The sequence below is a fragment of the Octopus sinensis genome, linkage group LG7 (genome assembly GCF_006345805.1).
Source record: "Octopus sinensis linkage group LG7, ASM634580v1, whole genome shotgun sequence".
Classification (NCBI taxonomy): Eukaryota; Metazoa; Mollusca; class Cephalopoda; order Octopoda; family Octopodidae; genus Octopus; species Octopus sinensis.
In genome coordinates, this window is record NC_043003.1 from 104,081,360 (window position 1) to 104,097,331 (window position 15,972).

A 15,972-nucleotide genomic window follows, 5' to 3' on the forward strand; every position below is an offset into this window, starting at 1 on the left:
TTTCATAATAAGATGTGAAATGATGAAGATTTAGGTTGTTATTTCTTCAAGATCAATTTTCTAGAATCTCTCTCACTGCTACTTCTACATGAACTGCAAACATTACTACAGTGAATAAACAAATCTACATACCTTTTATAAACTATTTTCAAATCTTTCCATTCCAGAAAGCTGCACATCTTTGGTTTCCTGGCAAGAACCAAAGTGACAAGCTCACGGGTAATCTTCTTCTTTACTTTGTCTGGGTGAGCAACATACCATTTCTGCAATCTTAATTTCCCCTGACGACTAAACAGCAACATAAATTGCATCTGGAAAAGAAACAGAAAAGGACAAAAATAAAGGATATGAGCTGAGCAGAAATCAAAAGATGATCAAACGAAATGTTTTTAAAGATTCTACCTTGCCTTTCTCTTGTCTGAGTTGAACTAAATACCAATATTATATTGAACAATTATGTCCAATCCTGAAAATTTATGGCTGAATTTCATTCCTCACATCAAGGGTTGACATTACTTTTCATCCTTTTAGATCTGACAGATTAAACATCAATCAAATCCTTTTAGACCCTTTAGTCTCACAAGGCAACTGGTGACCTTATTAGTGCTAGGGCCACTGAAAAAGCACCCAGAACATACTGTAAAGTTGTTGTCATTAGGAAAGCAATCTAGTCATAGACATGGGAGTTGCTGCATCCTGTTGAACAGTCCTGCCCATGCAAGCAAAGAGAATGGACATTAAATGATAATAGATTTAGTCATGTAGCTTAGCGCTAATATCAGGAACCATTAGTGTTAGCACCATCTGCTGAAGAGCAAGATTTTGGATTCGTTTGTCCTCAAATCCTAATCTAATATATAAAATCTGTTCTGTCTGTCTGTCTCTGTGCTTATAAATCGAGCATTGTTCATCTGATCGTACTGAAATTCTAAACATGGATACATGAGAGAGCGGGGCATTCCGTAATCTAAATAGATTTTCAAAATTGTCAGTTTCAAAGTGAGAATCGCTATTTTTGTCCTGCTTTTTCTGCCATTAAAAGCAATGAATTGCACAGACAGCTGGCACATACCATTTCACTGGCAACAAGGGGAGTACAGGATGACAGTCAGCCAAAACCTTCGCTATACTATCACTTTTGTTTCCTCTCTCTGTCTCTCTTATGATGTCCAATTTCACTTGAAGTTGTATATATATTGTGTTAAGATTCGTTATCAATCAATTATCCTTATTGAGAAGGAAACAGTCAAAGGTAACCACCACATACAATCACCAAACATCTCCACTTCTTAATACCGTCCACGTTAACTCTCTTCACCTTTACAGCTGGCATGAAAAACTACGAGGAAAAGGCAACCATTTTAATTAAGCAAAAAAGAGAAAAAATTGATTGCTATTAAAACGCATAAAATTTTGGGGTTAATCTTAATTTTTAGTTACAGTTTCTCAATAAAAACTACATAATAGGCAGAATTGTCAGATTAAGACAGTAGGGTGTTTTGAGGGAGATTTGGCTGCTATTTTCACCAGGTCTAGCTACCATGTAGAGGTCTCCCTCATTGGCACATACATACATACATAAAATTGAAATAAAATACTTAAAGCAACAGGCACCAAATACAAAAGCCAAGGTCCACACAGTGTCATAGGCCAAAAATATTTCCACCGTCTTGCCTAAAGCAAGCCCAGAGCAATCTCTTATCTCTTACACTATTTCAGTATTACATCTCTATTGTAATATGAGATAATACTTTCAGTTTGAAAGAAGTCTGCCATATATATATCTTTTATGATAAAAGGCAGATTTTCTCTGCCTGTTACCGTGTTTGTTTTTAATACAATTCTACAATATAGAATTTCTTCAATTGGAATTTACCTATGATTTTTCGAAGTAGATTCAATTAGGTCATGGCATGTAAAGTTTTTTCAATTTGACCCCCAATTAAGCAAAAATTCGAGAAAAGTAAATATTTTACGATTTGCCTCTCTAATTTCAACTGCTTCACTCCTGCTATTACCACACTTTCTCCTACTTTCTCTTTGCAAGTGTACCTTAAACCACTACTCAAAAAAATACAGAGCAAACAGAAACAAATAAATACATAACGATTTACTCCTCACACAATTTCTTCAATTTCTTCAATTGGAATTTACCTATGATTTTTCGAAGTACATTCCATTCGGTCATGGCATATAAATTTCTTTCAATTTGACCCCCAATTAAGCAAAAATTCGAGAAAACTCAATATTTTACGATTTCCCTCTCTCACTTCAAAGGCTTTACTCCACCTATTACAACACTTTCTCCTACTTTGTCTTTACACACACACACATGCAAACATATACATATATGACAGTGACAAACACAAACGTTTCAAACAGCTACATACAAACACTCAAACACACACACACGTGTGTGTTTGTTATTAGTAAAAAAGGTGCCAAACACAATTCACTTTCTCATTTGAATACATTTGCAAACACACAGCAACATTTCACTGATATATGGTGAGTAGATGCTAGCCGCTCACATTATGAGTTACACTATTACACCAATTGTACTGGGACTGATGTCTACTTCCCGTTAGTTTTTAGTGTCCAGGAAACAAAACTTTCTCGAGAAATAACAAAAAAAAACGCCTAGATTTTACAAATGACTTTAAGAAACGATAGGAACTAAGTTCAGTTGAAGAAAAGAGACAGATTTAAGGAAACCAGACGGTCGAATTAGAATAACTCAACAGAAAAGGTAAATTGGTTTTTAATTTACTTTCTGTCGCTAGGTTTTCGTAGCATTAATTTGCGAGCGTACTTCAGTTGTCAATTGTTGAAAGAAAATTGTAAGCTAAGAAGGTGTGTGTGTGTGTGTGTGTAGGAAGTGAAGGATAAATATATGGCAAGAAGTGGACAGATGCACATACATACATACATACATACATACATACATACATACATATATGTGTGTGTGTGTATGAATGTGTATTAATGTGTGTGTTATCTCTATATAAAGCTGAAGTTGTCTGTGTATGCCAGGTTTGGTAACCTTCAACTAACACTATCTCCTCCGAGACCCTGTGGCGCAAGTTGACCAAAATTGAGAGTATGATAGAAGGGTTGCTCTTCCTTCCGTAGAAGATAAAATTCAAATCGGACCATGTTAACACCAAAAATTATTTACATCAAAAAGGTGCTTTTTTTTCTATGAAAATCCCTATTTTTTACTATCTTTTCACTGCTGTGTCGCCGCTTTTCGGTGTATTTCAACCAGAAAAATGTTCACTTGAAGAGAATAACAAGCTACATAATGCAAAATTTTTACTTTTCAAAAATTCCAATTCCAGCGGGTCAAAACAAACCCGAGCAATGCCGGGCGATACTGCTAGTATATATATATATACATATCTATATTATATATATCTTATGCATTCCAAAACCGAATTACAGATTTTGATGTATGGGGTATCAAAAGATTCACTATTATTTCAGCTACAAATTAAACTTAATTTCCATTTTCCATTCACATATTTGCATTTCAAAAATTTAACATCATAATTTTTTCCATAAATCAACTATCGTAAACATTTTATACAATTACATCACATTTTCTATATGTGTATGTACCTTAAAAGACATCTATCATCATGACACACACCTTCACACACTATCTCTTTCATGCACACACACACACGTCCATTTCATGTAGACAAACATACATCTTTCACTTTCTTTCTGTCCTTTTCGCTTTCTCTTCTTTCAATTTCTGCTCTCTTCAAATAAATTTTTACAGAATGAGCGTGTCACTCTATTTGATTAATTTATACTGCATATTGAAATAAAAACATACTATATACATACAACTGCTTACAAAAACAGGGATTAATGTATAATTCCTTTCTATGTTCATTATTTTTTGTTTACAATATTGAAAAAAGTATACCACCAAAGAAAAGATGTAATCTCTCCAGAAACAAGTATAAAGCAAGGAGGATTGTAGAAAACCAAAGGTGAGAATCCAAAGAAAGGAGCGATCATTAAATCAATGTTTTAATGATTAGACAGAGGTCCAATAGAATGGCTCTCAGAAACAGACTATGTGCAAATTCGTTCTTTACAACTCCTGAAGCTGTTTTCAGATATGATCCACCCCATTCTTATAAAGACGATAACTGTCCAAATTGGTGTGCTAAACACAAATTGACGTTTCTGTAGAGCTTTAAAATTTTCAAATGAAACAAATGGTATGTGCTGCTCAGGCAGTCAGGTAACATTGCCAGCACTACCAGCTCCTTCTGAAACTCTGATGGATCTTCTAGAAAGCACTTCCATCCAGTCAAAGGATTTTCTGAACAATATCAGATAATACGACTCTGCAAATGACATTGTTTGGTGCATCTAAGAAGATAGATAAACATGAATTTATGCCGACATCAAAGTTCAAGGGCAAGTCTATCACCTCATTGGTTCCCTGTTACCCACAATGAACAACCACAGTTCTTCCAAATTTACTTTATGAGTGATGTAGGACAACAAACCCGAAGGAAGTGTTAAAATTTCGGATGTGTTAGACAGTGCTGACTGCTGCAAAAGAGAGTATATCCACTGACAGCTTTTCGGTGTGTTCAAAAATCACATAAGCCCTCCCCCAAATTTTCCATGATAGGTTAGGACCTGAAATACTCCAAACGGACGCATAGCATGTTGCTTAGTCGAATTAGCCCATCATTTACTCCACAAATGTTTTGTCAATACTGCACTTTCCCGTAATCACATATTTCAACATAACTGTAATATATTATATACAAACTATGCCATTTTAATCCCAAGCAATGTCGGGTATCTTTGCTAGTATGTATATATATATATATTATATATATATATATCATCATCATTTAACATCTGTATTTCATGTTGGCATAGGTTGGACAGTTCCACTGGGGTCTGGGAAGCCAGAAGACTGCACCAGGTTCCAGTCTGATCTGGCAGTGTTTCTACAGCTGAATGCCCTTTCTAACGCCAACCACTCCGAGAATGTAGTGGGTGCTTTTTTTTTATGTGGAACCGGCACAGGGCCAGAGGATGGTGGCATCAACCACGATCGGATGGTACTTTTTATGTGCCATCTCCAGAGGTCTTGGTCTTTTGTCATTGCCTCTGTGAGGCCCAACGTTCTAAGATCATGCTTCACCACCTCATCCCATGTCTTTCTGGGTCTCCCTCTACCCTGGATTCCTTCCACTGTTTGGGAGTGGCACTTCTTCATGCAGCTCTCCCATCCATCCATAGTTCATGACCATACCAATGTAAATGTCTCTCATACATACCACATCCAATGCTTCTTATGTCCTCTGTGTTGATGACCTGGCCCTCATAGCAGAATCACTAATAGAACTAGAGAAGAAATTCTGTGGAAGGAAGGTTTAGAATTGAAGGGCTTTAGAGTCACTATCGCAAAGACCAAAGTTCTAGTACCTTCAGGTAGGTGGCCCTGCTCGATCTGTAGAAAAGGTGTAGGTAGAAATTCCATAAGATGTACCCAGTGTAAGCTATGGACACTTAAGAGGTGCAGCAACATCAAAGGAAGATTAACCAGGAAGACAAATTTTTTGTGTGCAGCAGATGCACAGGGGCAATAAACACCACAGATGCTCAGAAAACAGATTCCCTCACATGCCAGGGGGAGAAACTAGGGAGTAGTTGATAGTTCCGCTACCTAGGTGACCAAGTTTGTAGTGGGGGTGGATGTGCATAGAGTATTACTACTAGGATAAGAATAGCCTGGGCAAAGTTCAGAAAGTTTTTACCCCTACTGGTGACAAAAGGCCTCTTGCTTAGAGTGAAAGATACATTGTACGATGTATCTGTGTGAACTGATGTGTATATATACATATTTATATCTATTATATAAAATCCATTCTGTCTGTGTGCGTGCGTGTCTTCTAGGATCTGGGGCATCCTCCATCCGATTGGGCTCAAATTTGATATGTCGATACCGACAGTATCAGGGTGAAAAAATTACAAAAATCGACTTCAGATGAGAATGCGATCGATAAAGCCGTGGGAACGTGCAAGTACATCAGCTGTTGTGATCGATACTCCGCTGTGATTTGATATTGGGATAGGATTGTTGGGCCTAACATTGTTGCTATCATTATAATTACTGCTATTACTGCCATTATCAATGATGTTATTACTATCATGATTATTACTATAGGAATTACTGTTTTTGTTATTATTATTATTATAGTTATTGTTACTATTATTAATATAGCCACTGTTGTTATCAATACTAAAGTCATTATTTAGGGAACTACTATCAGTTATCTCTAAGTTAGACACCATAGGTGCAGGAATAATAACTTGGTTATTGTTATTAATTTGGTTAATATCATTATAGTTCTTGGATTATTGGGTTTTGAGTGATTATTATTGTTTGCCCTTAATCTAGCTTTTTATTCTGGTTTTATTATGCTTAGATATGAGGCATTTCATATTGGGGAGAGTCGAATATGAGATTCTAATAGTTTTAGTGGATAGAATTCTGCTATATTTATGAGTGGGTGGAAAGTTATTTGATATAATTGAAAATATTTTCTTGCATAATTTTCCTGTAACTGCTACATTATATGGTACGAGGGACGTTCAATAAGTAATGCCTCTGACCCACTTGCAGTTGTTTGATCTAGCTGAAATTTTGCATGTGCAATCATTTATATCTCTATAGAGTAAGTGGCAAATTACAGCTCTGAATTAATTGTGGTTTCTGATTTACAGGTGTTTGAACCGAGTCAAGTGTGAAATGGAGCCTGTTGAGTGTCGAGCAGTGATCCGGTTTTTGTATTTGAAAGGCGCAATGGCCTAGTGGTTAGGGCAGCGGACTCGCGGTCGCAGGATCGCGGTTTCGATTCTCAGACTGGGCGTTGTGTGTGTTTATTGAGCGAAAACACCTAAAAGCTCTACGAGGCTCCGGCAGGGGGTGGTGATCCCTGCTGTACTCTTTCACCACAATGGCGGTGCCCCAGCATGGCCACAGCTCAAGAGCTGAAACTGGAAAAACAAAAACAAACAAACAAACACCACGGGAGACTTTTGATGAAATGAAAGTAACTTATGGTGATGATGCCCCATCATATGACCTTGTAAAACGCTGGCATCGTGAATTCAAACATGGTCGGAACTCTGTGGAAACAGCTCCCAGATCTGGTCTCCCCCTTCTGCCATTGATGAGGCATCTGTCCGTCAAGTTGAGGCTGCCATTTTGGAAGATCGACGCATAATTATTCGCCAAATAGCCCATGAGGTCAAGATTAGTACCAGGTCTGTGGAAACTATCATTCATGACCATTTGCATATGCAAAAGGTGTCTGCCAGATGGATTCCCAGGTTGCTCACGCCTTTCCAGAAGCAAGAACGCGTCGAGTGCTCGAGGGTGAATTTGGAGATGTGCCAAGAAGATGAGTCAAAATTTTTCAAAAGACTGATTACACAGGATGAAACCTGGGTCCATCACAATGATCCAGAGACCAAAGCCCAGTCAATGCAGTGGAAGCACCGTGACTCACCCCCTCCAGGGTGCAGCCCTCCGCTGGCAAGGTCATGCTCACAGTCTTCTGGGACCAGGACGGAGTAGTAATGACAGATTTCCTGGCAAAGGGTACCACAATTGCAGGAGCCTATTATGCTTCACTTTTGAGGAAATTAAGAGAAGTTATCAAAATCAAGAGGTGGGGCAAGATCAACAAAGGCATCCTCCTCCTGCAGGACAACGCTCCGGTCCACAACTCGCTTGTCGCCAGATCAGAAGCACAGGCGTATGGCTATGAACTCCTCCCCATCCCCCCTACTTTCCTGACTTTGCACCCTCTGATTTTCACCTCTTCCCAATCATGAAGTTGTTTTTGAAAGGAAAGCATTTCCCAGATAATGCAGCCTTGATTTCTGAAGTCACGTTGAGGTTGGAGGACTAAACTGGGTTCTTCTACAAAAACGGTCTCCAGAGCCGCATCAAACGATGGGAGAAATGCATAACTCTGGGTGGTTCCTATGTAGAAAAAGACTAATAACTGTGCCAAGTTTCGTTGCTCTACTGCTATGGGAAGTGGGTCAGGGGCATTACTTATTGAACGCCCCTCGTATGTTATACCATATATAGTTTAGTAATTTACAGTTCTTATGTTTAGGAATTCTTTTACTGTTTGTGTTACTCCTAGCAGTAGGGTTTTCCCTAACTGAATTTTTATTGGTGTGATTTCTTTCTTTATGTTTTTTGATCTTAACCTCATTTGTATTTATTCTGGTTGTATCTGTGCATTTATTGGATCTATTTACTTTACCTCTGTTTAAAGAACTAACTCTAGAATCTCTAATTTGTTTATATGACGTCATATAAGGTGGTTTATCATTTAAGTTTTTAACAATTAAGTTTTTAACAAAAGAGATTTTCTGGGAGTACCCAGCATGAGAGAGGGCTTGATTATAATAATGATGCGCATGATCACTGAAAATACTTTTGTTTGATGATAACTTAGATAGTCTATCGGAAACAGCCTGGACTGTGGTATTAATTATACAGGGCGGATGATTAGATGATGTGCCAATATAACTTGTGGTTTCTTCTGGCTTTCCATAAAGGTAGTGAAGGCCTTTATCTATATCTAATGTAGCATCTAAAAAATTAACTATCATAGTGTTGGTCATGAATTCAATTTTCAGATTAAATGATTTTAAAAAATGTCTCATCTTTTTTCTAATTCTTTCTAAGGTACTTCTACTATTTGTGGGGTATATGAATAGGGCGTCATCTCTGTATAGACTCCCCTGAAGGCCCGATACCTCCGAGAATAGCCTCTTAAGTAGGAAGGCCCCGACTAAGTCAGTCACGTGAGCTGAATCGTTTGAGCCTATAGCCACATCGAAGTTATCAGAGGTATCTGAACATAAGGTTAATAACACTTCCTTATCACGTAGGCTATGGGAACTTAAAGACAAAAATATCAACTTTAATCTTAGATGGTCCATAGTTGGATCGGCAGTGATTTATAAAAATAATAGAACTGGTTGCCAGTTATGTTCCTTAGAACTTTTCAAAATCATTAAATTCCCTGATAAAAACAAGCTAGTTAATAAAAGATCAGAATTCAAACCAACTTGTATGCATAAATTGACTAAAACCTTTAAATACTATAATCCTTAAGTCTCCATTATCTACTTTAATCCCTTCATGATCTTCTCACATTGGAAATTCCATCATCTGCTCCCTCCTGCCACTATTCAGGCATTGGATTAACAACTCCTGGGCTTACCCCCAACTACTTATTCGGTTTACTTTCACCTAGCTAAATTCTGACCCCATATAGTATGCATGTATTAAACAATCCAAGGACTTTAGACTTATTTATAGAGAACATATCTAAATAATTTAGTCATTGACTCCAAAATTAAGAATATTACTACCATACATGGAGGTCCTATTAGCCAACACTAATAACTTCAATAATGTTTATAATAATAATAATAATATACTAGTAATCATGAGTGGATAGGAACCTAGACTTTTTAAACTTCATACACTTCCTAAACAATTAAAATAGGAGTATAATTTACACAAGTGGATAGACTTGAAATCTCTCCAATCACTATATTTTTCCAATCACTATATTATTACTATTATATTATTATATTATTACTATTATTATAATTTTTTCTTCGTATTTTATTTTTAACTTCCATCTTAATTTTCATTTCAATTTATTTTATTCTTTACATTTTCACTTTGCTTTTTACCTCATTGTAACCTATTATCATTTAGTCAGATATCTTTTGTATATTTCCAAATATTTTTGATATCTTACAACATCTTTCTAATATCACCGGTTTATTCTGCCAGTATTTTTTACTAATTCTAATGCTCTTTCACTATTATTTTGTTTAAAAATGATTCTTACATACCTCTATATCAATTACTTCATTTATTGTTAATTTGCTACTCCCTTTTATCACTTATATTTATTTCTTTTCTTTTTAAATCATTTCCTTTATTGGTCATCCCTCATTTCTACTTGTTACTTAATGACAGGTCTACTGGATTTGTCATAGACATATCTAAAAAACATTTTTTTAAAACTTTTAAATATATGGAACTCAATCTATTGAGAATAGTATATTAAATTATAACTGTTACGTACTCAAAAACAAGATATACACACTTGTAAGGTGTATTGTATGTCTGTATACAATCTGTATTTCAAGGAGTGGTCAAACTAAGAAATTATTTCTGACCACTGCCATCCCATCAAAGCCAAAATCCTATTCTCAGCCCTTTAGTATTACTCTCTTTTACTTGTTTCAGTCATTTGACTACGGCCATGCTGGAGCACCACCTTTAGTCGACCAGGTCGACCCCAGGACTTATTCTTCGTAAGCCCATTACTTATTCTATCGGTCTCTTTTGCCGAACCGCTAAGTGACGGGGACATAAACATACCAGCATCGGTTGTCAAGCAATGCTAGGGGGACAAACACAGACACACAAACACAGACACACACATACACACACACATATATATATATATATATATATATATATATTATATATATATATATATATATACACACACATATATATGACAGGCTTCTTTCAGTTTCCGTCTACCAAATCCACTCACAAGGCATTGGTCGGCCTGAGGCTATAGTAGAAGACACTTGCCCAAGGTGCCACACAGTGGGACTGAACCCGGAACCATGTGGTTGGTAAGCAAGCTACTTACCACACAGCTACTCCTGCGCCTTATCTTATCTCTTATTCTACCTTTTGTTTTTATTTCTTTTGTTACTTTATTCCAGTTTTGTTAAATCTTATTTATATGTGTATCTAACATTATTATTCTTATTTTTACTTTTATTATCCTTATTTTTGCTTTTATTACACTTATCTTTTACTTCTATTACTGTTATTTTTTATTTCTTATTTTATTTTTTTCTTTCTATCTTATACACATTAATTAAATATAAACTCATTCCAATCTATTTAACATTCACTATGCTGAATGGTGATATAGTATGGGCAGATTTTTGAAATCCAATGAAATTTTATATAAATATACTTTTTCAAGGAGATATCATAAACCTATGGGTAATACTATGGGTACGTTTTATTTTGTGATGTAATCTTTGGACTAACAATGTTTGTGACTGAAAAGAGCTTTACAACATCTTTCACATCAATAATACACTGATGTAATAACAGATTGTTTATAAAGTTTGAAACGTGTGTACCACTATATCCTTTGCGTTGTGTTTTTAATTTATGTTTGATATATTCTCTCACCTCTGCCACTATCTAGCAAATACAGGTGCTTACACTTATCAAGTATTCAGTCTAAATTTACAGTACCTATATATATACATACATATATACACATATATATATACATACACATAAATATATATACACACATACAGGCGCAGGAGTGGCTGTGTGGTAAGTAGCTTGCTTACCAACCACATGGTTCCGGGTTCAGTCCCACTGTGTGGCACCTTGGGCAAGTGTCTTCTACTATAGCCTCAGGCCGACCAAAGCCTTGTGAGTGGATTTGGTAGACGGAAACTGAAAGAAGCCTGTCGTATATATGTGTATATATATATATATATATGCGTGTGTGTGTATGTGTGCCTGTATTTGTCTCCCTAGCATTGCTTGACAATCTATGCTGGTGTGTTCATGTCCCCGTTACTTAGCGGTTCAACAAAAGAGACCGATAGAATAAGTACTGGGCTTGCAAAAGAATAAGTCCCGGGGTCGAGTTGCTCGATCAAAGGCGGTGCTCCAGCATGGTCGCAGTCAAATGACTGAAACAAAGTGAAAGAGTATACATATATTCATACACACATATATATACATATACATATATACATACACACACATATACATATATACATACACACACATATATATATATACATACATATACATGTATATATACACACACATATATATATACATGTATATATATACACATATATATACATACATATACATGTATATATACACACACATATATACACACATATATATACATACATATACATGTATATATACACACACATATATATACATGTATATATATGCACATATATATACATACATATACATGTATATATATGCACATATATATACATACATATACATGTATATATATGCACATATATATACATACATATACATGTATATATATACACATATATACATACATATACATGTATATATATATACACATATATACATACATATACATGTATATATATATACACATATATACATACATATACATGTATATATATATACACATATATACATACATATACATGTATATATATATACATACATATACATGTATATATATATACACATATATATACATACATATACATGTATATATATATACACATATATATACATACATATACATGTATATATATATACACATATATATACATACATATACATGTATATATATATACACATATATATACATACATATACATGTATATATATATACACATATATATACATACATATACATGTATATATATATACACATATATATACATACATATACATGTATATATACATATACATGTATATATATATACACATATATATACATGTATATATATGCACATATATATACACATATATATACACATATATATACACATATATATACATGTATATATATGCACATATATATACATGTATATATATATATATACACACACATATATATACATACATAAATATACACATATATATACATGTATATATATATATACACACACATATATATACATACATAAATATACACACACATATATACATACATAAATATACACACACATATATATATACATAAATATACACACACATATATATATACATAAATATACACATATATACATGCATATATATATATACATAAATATACACATATGTACATGCATATATACATAAATATACACGTTTATGTACATGCATATAAATGGCGGTGCCCCAGCATGGCCACAGCTCATGAGCTGAAACTAGAATCAATCAATCAATCAATACACATATATACAAATACACAGACATATGCACATACACATATATATATACACATATATATACACACACTCACATATATATACATATACACAGATATATATATACACACATATATATATACATATACAAACATATATATATACATATACACATATATATATCCTTAATCCTTAAAAATATTTCAGCCCGAAGGCTGTGGCCATGCTGGGGCACCACCGTTGAATGAGCTACACACACATGCGCACAAACAAACAACAGAATTTATGCCTAATAATTTTAAGATTAAGAATTCTATATACCAATGTAAAATTACTTGCAGTACCGATGTCTACTTCTACATTGGTGCATCCTCTTCCCAGTTATCTAAGAGAATTTCCAATCATTATTCTTCATTTAGGGATAGCAGTAAACATTATAGCACAGGGCTAAGTAAATTGGTTTGGTATCTTAAAGACAACAATAAGGATTTTAAGTTAGATTGGTTTATCCTGTCCATATCTTTCCTTTATGATAAGGGCAAAGGATTTTGTAACATTTGCAACTCTGAACACTTCCATATTCTCTTCTCTAAGAATCACCTTGTTAACACACTTATAGAGCAATCTTACAAATGTAAGCACTGGCAGAAACATACCTTTAGCTCATATAAGTGACTTTTACCAGTCTTTATAGTTTGAACATTTAGTTCAACTTGCACTTTACTTCAATAGAGAAATCTACTTCTAAGCCTTTGAACATTTTTTCAACCAATATATTCTTCTTTATTTGTTCTCTACTTCTTATTTCTTTACCCCTTCTCTTCCTAGGGTCTGCCTTTGACGTCGGATCTACTAACGTTTTTTTTAAAATACTTAATAGCGTTCTGTTTATCATTTATGTAGTCATTTTGGCGTTAGGAAGAGCATCCAGCCGTAGAAACATTGCCAGATCAGACTGGGCCTGGTGCAGCCTTCTGGCTTCCCAGACCCCAGTTGAACTGTCCAACCCATGCTAGCATGGAAAGCAGACGCTAAACGATGATGATGATGATCTAAATTGCTATAATGTCTTGTTGTTGAGATAGGTTCTCTTTCTTTCCTGATGAGAAGATTGCTTGAAACTTTTCAGCATTGAACTACATGCTATTCTTTTCAGCCCACTTGTATATTTTGTCCAGCTCACATTGCAGGTGCTTAGTGTCTTCAGGGTTCTGTATTGCCTGTGAAACTTTTGTATCATCTGCATAACTTGTGATCATGGCTCTCAGCGTGGCTAAGGGCATGTCTGAGAGGGCCATTATGAACAGTAGTGGTCCCAAAACAGTGCCTTGCGGAACACCGCTCACTATTTGCATATTAATGGAAGCTACTACCACCTGACTTCTATCCTTCAGAAAGTCATGAAGCCATTCTCCCAATTTTCCAACTATGCCAAGATCATGCAGTTTGTGACATATCATTCCATGATCGACTTTATCAAAGGCCTTTGCAAAGTCGAGATGTATGACTTCCACATTTGAGTGGTTGAGCAGTCGTTTCAGCACCCAGTGATATTGTTATAGGAGCTGAGTTAAGCAGCTTCTTCCTGGTCGGAAACCATGTTGGGTGTCAGACAGCAAGTCATTTTCTTCAAGGAAGGTGATTAGTTTCCTTCTGACTATTTGTTCCATGACCTTGCTGATATGTGTGGTCAGAGAGATAGGTCTGTAAGTTCTTGGCCTCTGCTCTGCTACCTCCTTTTCAAGGAGTGGCCCTATCCTACAATGCACCGTAGCTGTTTCTTTGGCATACCTGTAGAAAGCTCTGGGGTTAGATTTTATGTTGTCTATAGCCCAGGCTTCTTTGTCTGCTCTTTCTTTTTCATGGGAGAGTTGCAGACATTTTTCAATTTCCAACAGTTTTATTTTCAGGTGGGACTTTTCACTGCTTTCAATTTGTTTGTTTAGGCGATTTGAAACTTTCATATGCCATCTCATTAGAATTTTCCTCTCTCTGGGGACTTTGTCCTTGTGTACAATGGCCTTTCTCTCTGGGACACATTTGTAGCATATGGCTTGCATTACAGACATGAATTGTTGAAGTTTCATGTCGATGTCTGGCGAGGAGAGACATTCAGGCCAGTTTTATTTGAGGATCTCTTTCTCAATTTGTTTCCAGTTTGCCTTATGGAAGTTCAAGCTGGAAAGATTCTGAGAGTTTCTTGTAGGCTGCATGTCCGTGCTCTCTTTTGGCCCGTACATGGTCAGCTCTACCATGTTGTGATCCAAGAGTAGTGTCGGTGTCACTTTCACATTATGGATGAGATCCATATTATTTGTGAAGCAGATATCCAGTATGTTACCTGCCCTGGTTGGTTGGAGTATTACTTGCTCCATGTACAGAGTGTTCATGAGGTTCAGGACGCACCTCGCCTGTCCTCATTCGCATCGTGTCATTCCTGGGAGAGAAAGGTCCTTGGGCCATCTGACATTGGGTAGATTGAAGTCTCCCATAAGAAGTACACTTATGTGTTGTTCTAATGTGACTAGAACTTATTCTATTTTTATAAGGCAGTCTTCAAACTTGCCTACATGGCTTGGGGCATCTGGAGGGCGATATGTAGCACATATAACTACACCAAGTTGCCTTATATGTACAATTAGTGTGTCACACACCGAATTTGAGTATGACAAAAGGACCTGGTGTGTGAGGTCCTCACGGATGTACATAGCAACTCCTCCATGACTCCTTTCCTTTCTGTCGGTCCAAAGTACAACATACTGTGGTATGTGTAATTCCGCATCTGCTATGTCCGGTTTCAGGTGTGTTTCCGTAAGTGCTATGGATAAGGCTTGATTGTATATTTTTCGTTTTGGGATTTGGTTTGCAAGATTCTTTATGAGTCCGTGTGTTGAAGCA

The 15,972-nt window shown here is 35.7% G+C and overlaps 1 protein-coding gene across 8 annotated transcripts in view; it reads right to left on the reverse strand.

Moving 5' to 3' along the window:
* Positions 1-15,972, reverse strand: part of LOC115214086 (AP-1 complex subunit sigma-2) — a 124,515-nt gene that overhangs the window by 85,644 nt on the left and 22,899 nt on the right. For all 8 annotated transcript variants that reach the window (XR_005000193.1, XR_003881879.2, XM_036505039.1 and 5 more), the window contains exon 2: positions 133-311. Coding sequence is in view for 6 of the 8 variants with exons in the window: in XM_036505039.1 (XP_036360932.1) it covers positions 133-311 (179 nt within the window). In the remaining 2 variants the exon portion in view is untranslated. The remainder of the gene's footprint in view (positions 1-132; positions 312-15,972) is intronic.